At 39.6% G+C, this 19,963-nt stretch overlaps 1 protein-coding gene and 1 long non-coding RNA gene across 2 annotated transcripts in view; one reads left to right on the forward strand and one right to left on the reverse strand.

Annotated features, from left to right (window-relative positions):
• Positions 1-18,007, forward strand: part of CUL4A (cullin 4A) — a 39,571-nt gene extending 21,564 nt beyond the window's left edge. Inside the window, exons 9-20 of the mRNA XM_081198365.1 lie at positions 985-1,052; positions 1,768-1,886; positions 4,821-5,013; positions 8,201-8,305; positions 8,854-8,964; positions 9,199-9,284; positions 10,279-10,386; positions 12,592-12,705; positions 14,383-14,488; positions 15,646-15,818; positions 16,318-16,470; positions 16,681-18,007. Of these exons, the coding sequence (XP_081054491.1) occupies positions 985-1,052; positions 1,768-1,886; positions 4,821-5,013; positions 8,201-8,305; positions 8,854-8,964; positions 9,199-9,284; positions 10,279-10,386; positions 12,592-12,705; positions 14,383-14,488; positions 15,646-15,818; positions 16,318-16,470; positions 16,681-16,776 (1,432 nt within the window). The 3' untranslated portion in view covers positions 16,777-18,007. The remainder of the gene's footprint in view (positions 1-984; positions 1,053-1,767; positions 1,887-4,820; positions 5,014-8,200; positions 8,306-8,853; positions 8,965-9,198; positions 9,285-10,278; positions 10,387-12,591; positions 12,706-14,382; positions 14,489-15,645; positions 15,819-16,317; positions 16,471-16,680) is intronic.
• On the reverse strand, positions 17,450-19,928 carry LOC308589535. The gene is made up of 2 exons (XR_014009364.1): positions 19,756-19,928; positions 17,450-18,061 (listed from the first exon to the last, which is right to left on the reverse strand). It is a non-coding gene; the product is annotated as an uncharacterized lncRNA (long non-coding RNA).
• Positions 19,929-19,963: the final 35 nt, after the last annotated feature.

Consider the following 19,963-nt stretch of genomic DNA (forward strand, 5'->3'; position numbering starts at 1 on the left):
AGGGGATTGACCTGCTTGAACTCCTAAAATCTTTTAGAAGCTTGAGGTAGGGATTACAACTGATGTGCACTCTCTCCTCTCTGCACTGCATGGGCAGTTTTCTGGAAGGAGGAAAGAAAAAAAGGACACACACACACACCCTCGTTTTCAATTTAGAAACTCTTCTATTACTTTACAACAATAATGTGTTCAGGTTTGAGCCTGGTATCCTGAACCTGAGCCCTTTAACACAGTAAAGGAGGGTTTCAGGAACATGGAACAAGGAAAAATAAATCCTTGCTATCCTGAAACTTTCCCTCTTCATAAATAATAGTAGGCTAGAGTACTCCTGTAGGGAGCCAAGAATATACCTGGGATACACTAACGTTCTGTAGCATATTGGAGTTCTCAGATGACTCCCTCTCATGGTGAAGCAGAGCACCATGATAACTAGTTTGGAAGCAAAATGGGGCTGCCCACAGACAAGGCAAATCTGCAGGTATTCAAGAAAAAGTACATAAGTGAAAAGAGAACTCCACAGCATAATTCAGGTGTAAGCCCTTGATGTGGCAGATGTCCACTTGCTGTCCTTCAACCTGCTGGACAGTTAATCTAGATTCTGTACACACTTTCATGGGTGCTTTAAGTAGACAGTATAACACCACCTACAGAACTTTATAGTTCTCCTGCTAAGCTCTATATACATTTAGGATTAATACATAACAGTAAGTGCCTTCTTTCTCATATTTAAGTTTTTCCTTTTGATTAGTGTAAAGATCACGTTGATGATTCTTCATCAAGAATGGCTGGGTTGTTAACTGAATACTATCGTTCTGCTATACTGTCCCTCTGTGTATGTAGTTAAACATAGAGTTGGTGAACCTAAGATGTGTATTCTACCTACAATTGTATGTGCAACCAATAGTATACACTTGCACACCTTTTGAAGGCTCTTCATCCTAAATTGTACAGGTATTCATAGATTCTTTTTCTTGCCTTAAACAGGAAGCCACTCATTGCTTGTGTGGAGAGGCAGCTTTTAGGAGAGCACTTATCAGCTGTTTTGCAAAAAGGTACTTTTTCTAATTAGCTTTTTTTTTAAGCTGCATAATCTGCTCAAATTTTATGGGAAACTGAAAACAGATTGTACAGCTGCCTCTTTGGCCTGGGAAAAGCCATTGGAACAAACAAGTATTCTTAAAATATGATGGCCAATACACATTCCCGCACGCAACTGGCAACAAATAATGTAAGCAAACCCTTTTCAGAGCAATAAAAGTTAAGGGATATGTATAAATTTTCATAAAATTGTTCATAAAACTGGCTAACATGGTATGGGAAGGAATTGCCAGGAATGCTGGGTCATGGATAGTTCTCTGAAAACTGCTTATTTAATCGCAGACCTCTATAACTGACAGAGCTCTTTCTTGGTGCTGTAGCAATAACAGGCCTGTATTTTTCCATGAACTAAAATCCAACAGCTCCTCTGAAATATTTTAAATTCAGCAGGCTGATAGTTTTGTTAGGACAAGCTGTTGCAAATCTAGCCCATTAGAATTCTACATTTGGATATAGTGCCTTTAAAATCTATGTATATGAGAGACAGAAACTCAGTTTGTATATAAAGCACTTGTCAATCATATATTCTTTACAGGGGGGAAAGTTGCCTTGTTTGCAACCACCATAATGTCTAGATGCTGTTGCTTTAAACTCACAGAAAGTTCTGTTCCATTTTCTAACAATACCACCTTATTTAATGTGTTATGTGTTGATCATTCTCATTTTAAGGACTTGATAATCTGCTTGATGAAAACAGAATAGCAGATCTCACCCAGATGTGCCAGCTTTTCAGCCGTGTGAAAACCGGACAACAGCTCCTCTTGCAGCACTGGAGTGAATACATCAAGGTATTTGGAAACATGCTGTTTTGTTGCACTTTCCCCCCAAAAAAGTCAAAAATGATTTGCTTGATCTAGATTCTGAGTAACTTAGAATTTCAACCAATTCATAATAAATCCCCTTTTTATTGAACAAACAAAAAGATTGAGCAGATACTGAAAGCAAGGCAAGTCCTTGAGAAGGTGAAACTTTGCTTCACTTCAGTTTTCTCTACTGTTCAGCAGCAATCCTATCAAAGTTGAACATAGCAGTGCACTTTGCATGTGGAAAAACATACCACAGGATAAGAAGAAAAAAATCTTCTTTGAACCATGGCTACTATATTTTGCAATATTTGCAGCCAACCACTTATAAGCAACAAACAGTTTGTGTGGCAGCCACCTCCTTCTAGAAGCACTGTTACTGCCTGGAATCCATCCTCAGGAAGGCCACATTTGCATATTGAGAGGGAATACAAAAGAACCATGGGAGTAGTAAGCACCCAAAGTGTTAAGCACAATTTTTGTTTTAGAAAATCATGTTTCTGGTGTTTGGAGTGTGGTTTAGCTTCGCAAAGAAGATCTGCCTGAGGAAAATATAAACCACCTCATATTTATAAAGAACCTAGGAGTGGTAGAATTCTTTGAGGGCTTTCTCCTGATTGGTAGCTAGAATCACAGAGGCTGAATTCACAGATATTAAAAGACCAGAAGAATTACCAGGTTGAGAAGTGGATCACTCATTATGGAAGGCTAAAGCTGACAGTATGTTACCTCTGAATTTATGTCGTCAGCTTAACGTAGTGATTATTTAGGGGAAAGAAAAATTAAGTGGTGGGATAGGGATGGTGGGTTTTTTGTTGTTGTTGTTGTTTTGTCTAATTACATTGCTATCCATTATCTTTAAGCCTGCAGTATTTTAGCATTGAGACACGGGTGGCACTGTGGTCTAAACCACTGAGCCTCTTGGGCTTGCCAGTCATAAGGTTGGCAGTTCTAATCTGCGTGGTGGGGTGAGCTCCCGTTGCTTTGGCCCAGTTCCTGCCAACCTAGCAGTTCGAAAGCATACCAGCACGAGTAGATAAACAGGTACCATTGTGCTGGCAAGGTAAACAGTGTTTCCATGCACTCTGGCACTTGTCATGGTGTTCTGTGTGCCAGAAGCAGTTTAGTCATGCTGGTCACATGACCCAGAAAAGCTGTCTGCGGACAAAGGTCGTCTCTCTCGACCTGAAAGCGGAGATGAGTGCAGCACCCCATAGTCAAATTTGATGGGACTTAACCGTCAGGGGTCCTTTACCTTTTACCTTACCATTTTAGCATTAAATAAATAAATAAAATTTTCAGAAATATTCTCAATTCAATAGTGGTTTAAGGTGTAAGACTGGAAACTTTTGAGAGCAATGTAACAAAAGCCATCTTTGACCAATACTATTTTAATTGCTATCACTCCTCCTAACAGCAAACTGGTGGTGATTGCTGCTGGTGACAGGCAAAGCTGAACCACCGAGAAATAAGAGGGAAGTGTTAGCAGGCTTGGAGGAACCCCAAAATTTGCAGACATACAAGAGCTATTTTTTTAAAAAAACTTATGAGAATCTTCCAGCCCCTTTCTAGAATTGACCATGCACAGTAGTCACAGAATATTTAGCGTCAGGAAAGAAAAATGGAAAGTGTGTGTTGTGTGTACAGTGGTGCCCCTCAAGACGAATGCCTCGCAAGACAGAAAACTCGCTAGACGAAAGAGTTTTCCGTTTTGGAGGTGCTTCGCAAAACGAATTTCCTATGGGCTTGCTTCACAAGACGACAATGTCTTGCGAGTTCCTGCTGGGTTCCCCCCCCCTTTTTCTAAGCCGCTAAGCTGATCTGATCAGCAGATAAGCCGCTAAAAGCCGCTAATAGCGCTAATCCGTCAATGGGCTTGCTTCGCAAGACGAAAAAACCGCTAGACGAAGAGAATCACAGAACGGATTCTTTTCGTCTTGCGAGGCACCACTGTATATGTAATGCCTTGCTTGAGCTTCTTACATTTTAGTATCCCACAGGTGGATACTATAGAAGCACTTCAGCTAGGAAATGACGTATACTGCAGCATGTTGTCACACAGCAATGCTTATTAATTAACAGCAGAATTATTAGATGTTCTGAATATTTAAGCTGCATTTGCCTAAAATGATGTTTCCCCTGTGTATATTTCCCTTCTCACACATGACTTACAAAGACTTCCCAGTCTGGGAGTGTTGCTATTTTTTAAAGTTTCTTTTGCAATTAAAGGTATGTTTAGAAGCCACACCCCTCCCCCCAACACACCACAGCGTACTATTTTTCTGAACGTTCCCGAAACATATTTTGCCTTTTCATATTATATAACAGTGATCTGTGGCTGTATTCAGACTTGCTGTGTGGCCATGAGGAGGCAATAAAATACTTCAGTTTCCAGTTTAGAGTAATCTCGGTTTAACGTGTTGTCTGAATCTCTGGACAATGGTTAATCTTGGCTATGGTTAGTGGAAGCAAACTAGCTTCGTAGTTAAGCTAAGCACAGTTTTTTGGGTTTTGGATAGCCCTAGCAAATTTCAGTTAAATAAAAAACTGAAGCACAAGCTTCCAAACTTTCCTGTGGTCATGCTAAGGAAGTGGGGGTGGGGAGAGTATGCAAGACTGCCAGAAGAGAAGACTTGTTCTTGTATTACTAAACTATAGTTTTGTATTGTGCCTAAACTAGTACTGTACAAACAGATTTTCTGTGTCAATTAGCATCACATGCTGGAAAAACACTTATTAAGTGTCTTTTTTTTTTAAAAAAAGTGTGATTCTCATGTTTTGGTGTTTTTAATGTTTCAGGTGCATTAAAGCAACTGTGATTTAAATGATTTTATTATCAGTGTAAATGGTGGGGGAATATTAGGAAATAAGAGAGGTAAGTACTGTTGACACGTTTGATCAAAAGTGTTTGTTTTGCAGAACTATGGGACAACAATAGTGGTAAACCCTGAAAAAGACAAGGATATGGTGCAAGAGCTGCTAGATTTTAAGGACAAAGTGGATCATATAATAGAAGTGTGTTTTCAGAAAAATGAGAAATGTATAAACTTGATGAAAGAATCTTTTGAAACGTTTATCAACAAGAGACCAAATAAACCAGCAGAACTTATAGGTATAACTATTTTTCTGCAAAAATACTGTTTCTAAAACTTATACTGTCTAGGATTAAGTTGCTAAATATGCCAGTGTCCAGCAGTACAATATCTATTCCGTGAAAATATTTGCTTGTGTGTGTATTCTCATAAGGATGTTGGCTGCATTCTTAAGAGACATGATTGTTTCCTCTCCTTGGGCATCTGTGCTTGTTTTTATTCTGACTGACTGCGGTGCCATTTGCTCAGAAAACTGCATGGAAATTAGAGTGCTGTTACAACATAGTACTATTTATGGAAGCTCCAAAAGAGGCAGAGTAACTTTGTTTGTGTTGCTTATTATTGGGGTGATCTGATGAAAGAGAGAAGAGGGGGGGCTAGTGCTATCTAAAGCAGTGATCTTTCCTAAGGTCTCCAAAGTAAAGACCTCAGGGGGCCAAAACAAACACACCCAAACACATGCACACGTCCAAAGAACACAAACCATAAAGCAGAGATGATTCATCCATGTGTTCCTGGACTCCAAATCCCATCAGCTTCAGCCAGCATGGCTAGTGGTGATGAGAGTTGTAGTCGACATCAGGAGAGCCGCAAATTTCCTATCCCTGCCATGGAAGTTGTCCCATTGTCCTCTAACGCAGGAGGGGTGGGGGGAACCGCAGCCGTCTTAATATTGATTAGAAGTGGGACATAAAAGGTCTGGTTAAATTCTGGATGAGTTTGTATTCCCAAAAGCAGTGGATGTAACAACAGGTAAAATTCTGGGAAGAGAGAGTTCAGTGGGGAGTAGGCATGCAGACACTTCCTCCAGTATCTCTTACACCAGTGCTCTTGCAGTGCTTATCACATGTGGGATGGATTTTTTTTTTGGGGGGGGGAGGAGATAAAATTCAAGAGTTTTAATGTTTAACCAGTTTCCCTTTTTGAAAGAAATGTGATCTAATTCTGATTTTACTCTTAGTTTTATTTACCCTCTCTGGTAATATACTCTTGATTGGCTAACTAACTGGGTTAGTTGGGTGGGTGTTGTTAGGATACTGAGTGTTGTTAGGATACTGATGCCACTCAGGTCCCAAGTCTGTGGATGACCTCCATTCCGCAGTTTGATGTGGATGTTAAATAGCCTCTGCTGAGTAGCAGGTTCCTGCTGTCTTGAATTGACCCTCGAGGCAGGAGCAGAACAACTGAAAAACTGTCCCTGCAGTCCTTAACCTGGGTATCCTACTGCAGAAGTCTTGTGGGACATAGACTTCAGTTGATAAGCTTTTGTAGTTTGGCCACATCCTGCACTTATTTATTTTCTTACTTAATCATGAACATTTTAAACCTGCCCCTTATCAACAAGCAGTCGCAGGTCAGAGTACAATAAAACAAGTTAAACATAATGGTTACATAAAAAGTGAATCACAGGGCAGACAACCAAACAACATTAAAACAGCAGTAGAAGCAAACACAGACTACATACATGACTTTCCCCAAAGAATCCTGGAAACTAGTTTTTAAGGATGTTGGGAATTATATCTCTGTGAACTACAGTTTCTAGGATTCTTTGGAGGAAGTAATGTGTTTTAAATGTTTACCCTCTGCTCAGCATATGCCAGTTCAAACAAGTGTGTTTTTAGCTGCCTGCCAAAGATTCAACAGAGAGGGTGCCAGCTATATATTTAGCATTTACACAACCAGGGTGTCACCATAGAGAAGGCCCTCTCCTGAGTTACCATTCTAACAAATCTCATTTAGCTGCCCTACCATCAAAAGAGCCTGCACTTATTTTGCAGCTGGTGTTAGTTTGTGCATAAAGCATTCAGAAGGAAACTCTTGTGTCACAATTTATATCTAGATTGAGATCTGTGTAGAAATCTCTTAAGAGCTCTGTAATAAGGAGTGGAAAATTAAATTATTTTATTTGCTTTATTATGTGCACACCCTACTCTTTCCCACGGGTTCAGGGATTTTGCATGGCTTATAAGAACTTTATCAGTATATTTAAAAACAGCTTGGTGCTATCTATATCAAGGGGCTTTTGGATCTGCTTTTACAGTGACTGCCTCTAACAACCATGAGTGAGGAAAGGCAGTGAAATAATGAGTTCTCACCTTTTAACATGCCCTTTTCATTCTTCCTTTCCATTCATTCTACTTCTATTTGGAGGAGGTGGCCTTTTTATCTTCAGATTCATGGTGTAATCCTGGGGGCTTTTTTGGCCATCAAGCCATTAGAAACATTTTAAGTCATTACAATAGCTTAGAGTAAAAAACTAAATAAAGAAGTTTAGGTCTTTCATGTAGTATGTTAATGTTGAAAAATTCCCTAACTTAATAAATAGTGCGTAAATATGTTAGTGCTTTTTATATAAATATTGAAGCTTTATAAAAATTAAGATTACATGGGTGGGTGTATACATATTCCACTGTATAGTAAAGAAAGGTACAGAAAGAGGAAGTACTATTTCATAGTTTTGGTGAATATGTGCATATTTTAAATTTCCCTCTTTTTAAATTTCTCTCTTTCACACTCTTTTCATCAGTTCCCCATATCTGCCAGTTTACTGCCTCTGTTCACTACTATTTTAATTTTATCACAGCACCTAACCTGAAATATTTTTAACTGGTTTTCCTGCTTCACATTGAACGCTTCAGATTTTTGTTCTCAATTCTGCTACTTGTATTATTATTATTAGCCTCTCTGATAATATCATTCTCATTAACACTATCATTGGCTTTCTGTAGATTTGTATATTAATTTCAAACGGTTTATTTTACTGTTAATTTTTAGCTTTGTCTTCATCTTCATCATCATCATCACTATAGTTCTACTATCTCTGCCACTCTTTGCCCATAAGTTTCCCTCCTCATATTTCCCTCCTCTGAGTCTGGCACAGACTTGGATTTTTTAAAACCCTGTAAATATTGCAGTTTTATGCACAGACCGGATTAATCTCACTGAAGTCAAATGAAATGCAAGCAGCCTGCTTGTTTGCAGCATTGTAACAGGAAAACTGCCACTGCTTCTTTTTTTGGCTTTTCCTTCATTTTTGTGTGTCATATTTTTATTAGACTATACGTTTTTGGCATTGAGTGGTTTCTTTCAACTTTTATAAAACTCGTAGTGTAGTTTTAGATATGTTAAAACTAATATGTGGAAACCAAATGATCCTTCCCACCCCCCAAGATTAGTTTTAAGCTGTTTATTTTTAATTATTTTTAGCAAAACATGTGGACTCAAAGCTAAGAGCTGGCAATAAGGAAGCAACAGATGAAGAGCTGGAAAGAATCCTTGACAAAATTATGATAATATTTAGATTTATTCATGGTAAGGAATCTCTTTTTAAACAACTGTTTAAAGTGTATCATACATTTCTGCACTGCTGAGTTTTTAACCAAAATACCAAAGGCTTGATGCATGTTGCAGTAAATGACACTACACAGTGGTTTCATGCACTTGAAGGATAAGATTGAACTCTATAGAACTGCACATTGAAGGATCCAATGATATTTTATAGCTAAAGATTGAGGGCACAAGGAGAAGGGGGCGACAGAGGACGAGATAGTTGAACAGTGTTCTCGAAGCTACCAACATGAGTTTGACTAAGCTGTGGGAGGCAGTGAAAGACAGGAGTGCCTGGCGTGCTCTGCTCCATGGGGTCACGAAGAGTCGGAAACGACTAAACAACAACAAAGTGACAGAATCTTGCTTCTGCTACTTCTTTTAAATATAGGATTATTCCTATGCTTTATCACAGACAGACAGACACACATATATATTCTTAGTTAATTTTTTTCTTCTGTGGCTCAAAAAAAAAGACACAGCATGTGCTTTAGTGATGTTTTTTCTCATCCTCCTCAACATTGTCCATGCAGGTAAAGATGTATTTGAAGCATTTTATAAAAAGGATCTAGCCAAAAGACTTCTGGTTGGGAAAAGCGCTTCAGTAGATGCTGAGAAATCTATGTTGTCTAAGCTTAAGCATGGTAAGCATTTGTGAATTTGGTTCCTTAAGTTACAAGTTTGCGCCCTTATATAGGGGGAAATGGAACAGGTTAGTCCTTTTGGAAATCTATGATGCCAAACAAATGAACATTTAAAAAAAAAATCATATTTGGTTTGCTTTGCTCCTTCTGAAGAGTTTGTTACCTTCATTGTGTGCCTAAATTGACAGTTCAAGTTACTGCATCCATATTACTTTTTTTTGTTTTATATAACAGAATGTGGTGCTGCTTTCACCAGTAAACTGGAAGGAATGTTTAAGGATATGGAACTTTCAAAAGATGTTATGGTTCAGTTTAAACAGGTAAGATTTGACTTCAGTTGGATAGTTCAGTGAAATTTTGAGCTGGTTTGATATGGCTAGTTTCAGACCTGATAAATTATGGTTTGGCATAACAGAAATGAGCTGCAATGAACATTGGACTTGCATACTCCCCACCTAAGATCACAGCCATGAGTAGATCAGAAGCTTTCATTTTTTGTTAACTGAAGTTTAGTGTTTGATATGAACCCTAAATTGGTTAATTTTAACTGTAGCTTCATAGCTCTTGATTTGAAGTTGGCTTGTGTCAAACAAATCACAGTTAAGATTGACTACATTTTCCCTATGTTTGGACAAAACTAGAAGCAAAATCTTCTGAACTCATCTTTGCAGCTGTGCTGAAAGAAGAGAGAGGAGCATTTGCAAATATAGTGGGTTATTTTGTCATTTTAAAATCCACGCTAATTACTATTTTTGTCTGTAGATTATAAAGTAATATTTCACGCAGAACATAACTTATGGAATATGCTGCCATAAGATTTGTCAATCAGTTGAATTCACTTTAACTGACACAGATATATCCTAATGTATTATTAGGAATTGGAAATGTTGCATTATTAAAAAACGTAGATGCATCAAACTTTGATTTTGAAATTTAATACTTCAATAGGTAAAAATGCAGATCAGAATTAGGAAAGTACTCACACTTCAACATCAGCTCTAAATATTATTTTAAGCTTTTTATTTTCAGATTGTTTTGAGTTTTAATAACATTACCATGCAAGTAGAGTATTACTGAATTCAACCTTTGTTAAATAACAGTTTTAAGTCATTGTTTCAATGATTAAATTCAATTTTGCTGTAAATATTGGTGGAAATTGCTACACTATTTGAATAAAGTTGACATTTTTGTAGAAAATAATAATAATTAGCAGCAGCAGTAGTGCTTTCTTTCCTCCTTCCTTCTTTGTTCCCTGGCAAAACCTCTTAACTCATTAACATGACTGAAAATCCTTTTCTTCCTTTTTTATCATAGTACATACAGAATCAAAAGGACCCAGGGAATATAGACTTAACAGTAAATATACTTACAATGGGATACTGGCCAACTTATACACCTATGGATGTCCTTTTGCCTCCAGAGGTAAGTCTTCAACTACACTTGACGTGTTGGGACATCCCCCCCATATTATTGATGTTCGTTGGTTTGTTGGATTTGATCTCTGGAAGCTCATACATTGGGATTTACACATGCACAAACCAGAGCACAGAAGCTTTCAGTGATTTTTGGTGAAAGCTGTTCCGTGTCATTAGATCAGGTATTCAGTCTTGCATGCATGTGCAGACGGACAAGCACTTTTCCATATGGGGCCCCGAGAAGTGACTCTAGTCCACATTGCTTAAAATTTTTGGGTATAGGAGGCCCAATTTGAGTAGCACAAATGGGTTAATTTTTTGTTGTATATATTTCAACAATCCCGAAGTCGTGAGAGTCAGTAGCACAGATGTTGTAAAGGTGTGGTGATCTGTCGTGGAATAACACCATTGGAGAAGATAGCCATGGTTACTCAGACCTCAGTGCTGGTTGCCTCATGCTTCAGGGCCCCAAAACAGGAGGTTCACCACTGCTCATAAGGAAGTGTGTGGCTCCTATAGATGCTATTAATCCCACCACCAGGGGTGACCAGAGGTGTTTTGGCACATGAGGCAAAGCATCCCGCCTCCATAAGGACTCCTCTGTGAGATGCCCTTGCAGGGTCTCCCCTGCCATGGTGGGGGTGAGATCCTTTCTGGATTTCTCTCTCCCACCTGGCAGCGAGGCTTTACGTCAGCTTCTCCAGGTGGGGGTGGGAAAATCTCCCTCGCCCGCCCGGCAGCCAAGCTGGATGGTGGAATGCCTCCCCCCTCGCCAACTCTGGAGGAGACTGGCTGCAAAGATGACCAGCGGAACAAGCACGCCACCCCTTGGGGATGCCACTTGGGGTGGTCGCCTCATCCCACCTTAGTGTTGGGTCAGGTCAGGTCTGCCCCAGTCTGCTTTCTCCCGAATGAAGTGAAGAATGTTTGAGGACTGGGATATTCGCAGGGAAACCAAAATGCTTCCTTACAAAGCTGTTGTACTACCAACCTTACTGTATGCTTGTGGAAACATGAGCCACTTATAAATGACATCTGCAACTCCTTGAAAGATTCCATCAATGGTGTCTCTGAAAAATTATACATATCACTTGGGAAGACAGGCAAATGAATGTCAGTGTACCGGAAGAAGCAAAGATCACCAGTGTTGAAGCAATTATTCTTCAACATCATCTTTGTTGGACTGGTCATGTTGTTCGGATGCCAGATTATCACCTTCCAAAGCAGCTACTGTATTCCAAACTTAAAGATGGAAAGCATAATGCTGGTGGTCAACAAAAGAGGTTTAAAGACTCCCTCAAGGCAAATCTTTAAAAATGTAGTATAAACACCCAACAATTGGGAAACACTGGCCAGTAGTGCAGGGAATGCACCTGGTTATTATTTCTAGGATGCAATAACTTCAGACTGCAGGGGGAGAGGTTGAATACATGAATGTACTCTCATGTTGAAAGCTTCCTGAATGTGAAAACTATTCTGTCTGGCCTATAATACCAGAGTTCCTGAAACTTTTTGCCATGGGAGCATACAGAGATCCAGTCACCCCATGTGTGCACATGTATGTACATCATGAATCCTAAAGTGAAGTATCCCCAGGAATAATGGGTTGTGTGTTTTTGCTGAATGCAGTAGTTCTGCATGAAATATAGGGGTGCTATGACAGAATATACCTTTCAGTATACTTTTATCTACTTACCTCTACCCCTTAGAATAGGGGTGCACAACCTATGGCCCTCCAGATATTTCTAGACTACAACTCCCATCAGCCCCAACCAGCATAGCCAGGGATCAGGGATGGTGGGAGGTGTAGCCCAACATCATCTGGAGGGCTGCAGGTTGTGCACCCCTGCCTTAGAGCCTACTCAATTCTGATTTAACAATTTTTAAAGCCAAATGTAAGATCCTGGATAAATGCAGTGTAGCTGCACGTTTTCCAAAACTGATTAAGGGCTGTTGAGTTCTTCTCCCCTAGTCATTCATATTAATGGGATGTTCAAGGAGAGTATTCATTTCTGTGCCACAAGCTGATATCCTGCAGTTGGAACAAATCCTGCAAATTGTACAAATTTGCATTCTTTGCTTGGTTTTCTGCTTTACTTACAGACACGAATGAATACATGAAATGTTACTTGTATTTAGCTGCCATTTATGCCTGGATTTGTGTGTTTGCCCGGATTTATTTTTATGTTTCTTATTATTTTTTGTATTTCAGATGGTTAAACTTCAAGAAGTATTTAAGACTTTTTATCTTGGAAAGCATAGTGGTCGAAAACTTCAGTGGCAAACTAGTTTAGGACATGCTGTCCTGAAAGCAGAATTTAAAGAGGTGTGTTTGAATAACTTAATCTTTGCTCTTCTATCCCCGCTCCCATTTACAGCTTTCCCAAACCCTCCATTTCCCTTATGCATAGCAGCCTGAGGGGGTGGTGTGTGTGTGTGTGTGTGTGTGACTCTGTTGCTCTTCTGGTTTACCAGTACCCCAAGAAGTACAAGGCACAAGGAGCTCAGTGCAGTGAATCAGGGTCAACTCTGCCACCGTGCACCAAGCTCTACACGCTACTCACTTTCCTTCTTCAATAAGCCGCAGTGACTCATGGTGTTGGGAAGCCAGGATAGCAACAGAGTCCCACTCATGCTGCCTCACCAGCCACTACTGCAGGCTTGCAGTTTGTCCCCAAAAATGCTTCTTGGTGGCAGAGGGAGAGGAGGACAGATGCAGCAGCAGTATAGTAGGACTGGAGAGTGGTTGCTGGTGAGCTGGCCTGGCCTGAAAGCTCCTCCATGGATTGCCTGGGCTGCCTGTCCTGGCTAGTTGACTGCTGGCTTTAAAAAGCTCCCCTCTATAAAAAAGGTCAACGTGTTCTGGCAGCTTTTTTTCCTAGAAAAAGAGCCCTGGTCATACATAAAAGAAATTCACACTTCCAGGAGCCAGAAGGATTTTCAGAGGTTGATGATCAGAAACATTTTATGCTACTAGTTGCTTGCATTGTATAAGAGCAGTTGTGGTCAAATAGGTGTGAAAGAGTACTTGCACTTAATCTGTGGAACATAAACACTAGTTGTTTGGTGAACATTGGAGCATTCACATTAAGCAACATTCTATGAGATTTTTTTATCAGTCCATATATATTATGCTGCAACTTTGAGTCTGATTCTGCTGTGCAACCAAAAATATATTGGTGGTATTCTTCTGATTCACGTGATATTTTTATCTTTTCTCTATGCATGATGTGGGAATCAGATTGTGCCTTCTTGCCATGAAACTTGCCTATCTTTCTTGTGCAGACATTTAGAGTTCAGCATTTAGAACTGGATACATGTAGATCTGAACCTTATGGTCATTCCAGAGATTCATTTGAGAAAAAATTAGCCATAGATTTAATGTCATTTTATCCTATTAAAATACTCCATCTGTGCACAGATGTTGAGAAGTGTCAGGTGGAATCTTGCTCCTTTGTTGCACATAGAGTGAGTCAGGGAGCGTACTGTTTGAACTGGGCCAATGACTTTTGGCATTTTGTTTGGAACTAAGGATGGAAAACAATTCTGGAAATAGCAGAGGTGGGTTTTGGAAATTCCTAGGCTGAATTTCACTTTAGCTCAGAATGGTTTAATGCCAAACCTGTCATCCATCAGTTTCCTTCTTCCTGCCTTTCTAACACGAAGGGAGCAACTTAAACCCAAGATCCTCCTGAATGAGGGGAGTTTAGAATAGTTGGCTCTCCAGCATAGAGCCTGCTCATCTGGAGATACGTTGGCATAAGTCCTTTATCCTGGCATAGCCAAGGCCAGAGTAAGTCCCCCTAAAGATATGGTAGAGTATGGCAGGTAACTTAACCCATTCCAGTGTTCAGCTTATGTATATGATTTGTTTGTAATCGTTCTATCCAGCTGCAGATAAATGACCTTTGGTAAAGAACAGGGGACAGTGTCATTAACAGTTAGGCTAGTGTGTGTGTGTATGTGTGTAATGTTATAAATATAAATATTTTGTTTGTTTTAGGGCAAGAAGGAGTTTCAGGTGTCACTCTTCCAAACCTTAGTGCTTTTAATGTTCAATGAAGGAGATGAATTCAGTTTTGAAGAAATTAAAATGGCCACTGGTATAGGTATGTAATAGTTTTTGAGAAGACAGGTGTCTTGTGGATTTGATCTGGCATAAATGTGATTGGATTAAAATACAGTGGTACCTCTGGTTGCAGACGGGATCCATTCCGGAACTCCGGTCAGATCCCGAGGTTTCTGCAACTGGAACTGCCTGTTTTGCACACACATGCGGCACGGTAGAGTGCTTCTGCGCATGCACGCCTGGCGAAACCCAGAAAAATACTTCGGGGTTTGCCACGTACGTGTCCTGAATGATACATAACCGGAGGTGAACGTAAGTAGAGGTACCACTGTACAGGAGAATGACTTGTTACAAGAGCTTTATTAATAGAGGTAAACATGAATACAAAGAGATACCAGTACTACATGTTACTACTGTTGTTTCAGAATATATTGTGGAACACATTTAGGCTGCAAATAGCAGTTTTTCCAATAACTGCTTATGACATACAGCATGTAGTTGACCCTGGGTTCTGAACTGAATGGAACTCTGAACTGAATATTGTACCTATGGATTGCACTGCATTATGGTAGCTGGCAATTCCCTCATGCTTTTTTCTATACTTAAGCATAGAAGAAAAGCAGGGGAGGCACATGGATCCACAATAGTACTGCTGTGTTTCCCCAAGCAAACTACTATGGTAGTTGTACAGTGGTACCTCCGGTTGCGGACGGGATCCGTTTCGGAACTCCAGTCGGATCCCGAGGTTTCCTCAACCGGAGGGACCGCTTCTGCACATGTGGCGGCAGACTGCTTCTGTGCATGGTCACAGTGTAGGAGAGCATTTCTTGCTCATGTGCGTGGGGTGAAACACTTCCGGGTTTGCCGCTTTCGCTATCCGAAGTTTACGTTACCCGAGGGGCTACTGTACCTGTATATGGCAGGCTTATATTTCAGTCTTCTGCACTATAGCAGAAGGGAGGGGGACAGAAGCAGTTTGTAATATGCTGTTTGATATCCTGATCTCCTAGGATATTGTTAACTCCCCTAAGCAAGTAGATATGTGTAGATTTTCAGGACTGAACTAGAGCAATCTCTACCTGCCCCTATCTCAACACTTTTCCAGCTCATTTCTTCTTCAGTCTGTGCTTTGTGGCAATTGATACAGCAACTGTAAAGTTTTCCACTGTGTGTTTGCATTTTAAACCCCTTTCACAGAGGACAGCGAATTAAAAAGAACCTTGCAGTCTCTGGCCTGTGGTAAAGCAAGAGTGCTGAATAAAAGTCCAAGAGGAAAGGATGTAGAAGATGGAGACAAATTTGCCTTTAATGGTGATTTTAAGCATAAATTGTTCAGAATAAAGATCAATCAAATCCAGATGAAAGAAACGGTATGTATTCGATGCAGACAGCTCTTTGGAATAGTCTGTCTATAGTGCGGTGGTGTTTGGGTTTAACCAAGAGAGGTTAAGACGTATGAAAAATGTGCTGTATTCTCAGCTCTGAATAGAAGTGCTTTTGTTCCGGGCTCAACCAAGTATTGTAGTATTAGACTCAGAGAGGGGGGTTGTTTTGAGGGGTAAAAACTAAACATTTGACATGGTTATGGATTCAGCCAGTTAAATTTGTAGATAATTTGTAAATATTTATCTGACCTTTATTTTCAGTCATACCCTGTGCTGCCTTTCCTTTCTGAGAGGCAAATTTACATGATGCAACCATTAGTTGACTTTTGTTTCACTCTTGCCTAATCCCCCAATTCTTTCGGTATAGAACCTCTCTCCATACTATCAATTAAGTATAATTAACCAAATAATATGCATGTATGTATGCACATGTGTGTTTGTGTGTCAGGGTAATTGATGCATATTTTTCATACTTGCCGTACAGGTCGAAGAGCAAGTCAGCACAACTGAAAGGGTGTTTCAAGATAGACAGTATCAGATTGATGCAGCTATAGTACGAATAATGAAGATGAGGAAGACACTCAGTCACAATCTTCTTGTTTCAGAGTTATATAATCAGCTAAAATTTCCAGTAAAGGTGAGTGAAATATTAATGTATAATACAGTAAGGGAGAGGCGAAATTGGGAGCACAATTATGGTAAAATTACTGTGATCACAGAATACATTATCGTTTTCAGAGTGTTGTCTCCATCTGTCTGTCTCTCTCGGTCTGTCTGTCTCTCTCTAGTATTTTATTTCCTTTGTCCTTACATTGCTAAACAGTGTCAACTTATTCTCTTATTACAGCCTGGAGACTTGAAAAAGCGGATTGAATCTCTCATAGACAGAGACTATATGGAGAGAGACAAAGATAACCCTAATCAGTACCACTATGTTGCATGATGAGGAGGAGACTGTTTTTATAAAACAGGAGGACATTAGCTTCCCAACAATGGATACTTGTGTTGTTCCCAAACCTTACTTTTAGCAGAACTGGGAATGATGTTCATTAAGCAGCTGCATGTACTGCTGATACTTGAAACATCCTTGCCTAGAATCTGTGGTGGTATTCAGAGACAATTATTTTTAGATCTGCTTCTTGATTTCTTTCAGAATTCTGTTCAAAATTTATTTTGGAGTTGGAGTGAATGGTAATTGTCCTCTGTATGATATAATTCTTTTGCCTGAAGAGTGGTTGTGTGTGTTTGACAGCACATCATAAAAATACTTTACGCTGCCATTTTTCGCTTCAAGAATTATTTGAGTTTCTTTTAAACACAGTTGAAGAACAATCAGTGGTCTCGGGGTACACTGAAGTTTTAACTATGCACCAAGAATTCTAGTTTGTTCTGTTAGATTTTTGTTTTGTCTTTTTGTTTTCTATACCTTATCCCTGTTTAGATGGATCAAGTGCCAAGAGGATAACTGCATTAAAAACAATAGATGAGCTTTCTAATGAGCTCAGATATTCATTGGTGAAATATATTTTCTTCTTGGCCACATGAAGGTGAACCAAATAAGCACTTTCTAGCTCTGGGATAATTGTTTATAACCTTTCATGTAAAAAAAATGAAACTACAGGATAATATAGTTTTATTCTAAAAGTTACACACAGGGTAATTACAGTGGCATGATCTTAGAAAATTTCAAAATATTTTTTTAAGGCTTTTTTGCCCTGTAACAAAAACAATCCAGCTCCTCTTCGGATCATACTTGCTGAAACATGAGAAAACATGAGAAAATACTCCTGTTATGGTAGCTTTCCTCCCCTGTATCCCATACTGTGCATTCATTTGCAAAGTTTCTCTGGACTTTCTGCACGCAGGAAGATTTGATTGTTCTCATAGTTTTACCTTGACAGATGAAGTAGCTTGTTTCATATCATTTACATGGAAATTCACCGAACTTTGAAGAAAGAAAGCTATGTTAACAGACAGTTGTAACTGCTGGCTTTACAGGATACGCATAATGATGTATGTTTAAAAGAAACCAAAGGGAGTTTGACCTTTTGTGTCATTAATGTTAGTAGTATCTTTATTAAAATGCTTTGCATAAAATTAGTAACTTGGTTTATTATATAAACTCCCTTGTATTATTTTGACTTCTGCAAATTAAAATCCTTTTCTCATCTGCATTACTATGAGTTAGTGATGAATCCAACATTCATTGAATTTTCCTTCCCATTTTCCTGTTTAAAAAAAAAATCTTGAGCAAATAGAAACTTTTAAATCTGATTTTTACTTAAAGCAGATGTCGTGCATAGTAACTGCTTTTCCACTGTATGAATGTGACAATCTCTTTCCTATTTGCAATAGCATGGAGTATTGTCTATCCAATATTAGTAAAATTGTGTTGCTACCTTTTTAATGCTATAATGAGTATGCCTCTTTCTAAAAGACAAGAACCTTCATGACGATTCATACAAGGGATTAGTTCAATGTTTCAGTATTTTTACAAAGTACATCCTCATTTTTCTTTTCTTGTCTCCAGTACTGCTTTATTTCCTGCAACACTTGTTCAGCTTGGAAGCTTGCACAGAAAGAAGGCTGTTAACAAAGTTATGGGAAATATCTCTACAATAAATATAGCTGCATTATTATTTAGACTGGAAAACAAAATAATAAACCAAAACAACATATATCAGTAACCAGGATCCCACTTCAGTTTACTAGTCAAAACTATCGATTGCTTGAAAAAGTATAAAAGAGAAAAATAAAAATATAAAAGTTAATAACATGTATTTTATAAATTCTTATTGTCAACACTACAATTTTAAATAAACGTCGTAATTCTCCCAGTTAGTACTAGATTTTTGCTTGCACATCTGCCTATACTGATGGCCTGAAAATGGTTCAGTTTACAGCTTTCCAGTGTTCTGTGCCTGGTCATTTGGATGTGGGAGACAACTGCATTAGAGATGCATTTATAGAGAGATAAAGGGAAATATTCGACTCCAATAGTCAATCAAGGGATGGCAGAGGGGGAACTCGAAAGACTGCCTCCTGTTTGCAATCACTGACGCCAAGCTCATTTTCATATCTACCCTCTTCCATTACAGTCCCCCTCTTTCTTTTTAAAGGCAGTAATGACCAGTGAGGGCAGTAGCCATTTTAGTGAGGTTTCGTGGCATTGGTAGGTTGTCACCTCCATTTGCTGCAGGTGGCTTCAGAAGCCAGAGCAGGTCTTAAAACTTCTTTCAGCTCAACGTAAAGCAACTTCAAACTTACGCAGCTTGTGTTCAGGTTTCTGCTGTCTCACTGGCATGTTGTTATGTGACTTTCCCTGCCCCTCGCCCTAAAATGTCTGTAGTTGAAATGCCTATCAAGTCGCGTTTGTGGCGACAGTACAACCGACAAGCCCCATTTGTTAGGGGCTCTCTTGCTTTTTCTGAGAACCTTCCAGTAGAGGATTTATATTTCGGATATGTTTTGTTTTCTCTCTCCGCCCACACAATAATAAAATTTCTTTTAAAAAAATGACACTATCGCGAGAGCTCATGTGACATTGGAGTAATTTCCTTGGCACTGAACCCGGAGCAGCCTCCCAAAAGAAACGAAACTCCTGCCACCAGCCGACCTCGGACGACGCACGGGAAGAGCGTCGTTTTCCCCGCAACAAATTCCCAGCCAGAATGGGCTGCGGGCCTAATAGTGATTATAATCGCCACAAGCCGATTCGAGCTTCCCCTATACAATGGTACTCGGGTTAAGAACTTAATTCGTTCCGGAGGTCCGTTCTTAACATGAAGCTGTTCTTAACCTGAGGTACCACTTTAGCTAATGGAGCCTCCCGCTGCCGCCAAACGATTTCTGTTCTCATCCTGAGGTAAAGTTCTTAACCCGAGGTACTACTTAACCCGAGGGAGTCTGTAGCCTGAAGCACCTGTAACCCGAGGAACCACTGTATTTCGCTATTAGCAGTTCAGCCCCGTGACGTGAGAACGAAGCGAAATCGGTTAAAAAGCTACAGTTAAAAAAAAGGGGGGGGGAGAAAGCCCCTCAACGGCCTCAGCCTATGGCCTGCTTCTCTCCGTTCTCGCGAGATCACGGCTCTGGTTCTGCCCGTCTTCTCTTTCTCTCTGCCCCCCTCC

Source organism: Podarcis bocagei (genome assembly GCF_964188305.1).
Source record: "Podarcis bocagei genome assembly, chromosome: 6".
In the NCBI taxonomy this organism is placed as follows: Eukaryota; Metazoa; Chordata; class Lepidosauria; order Squamata; family Lacertidae; genus Podarcis; species Podarcis bocagei.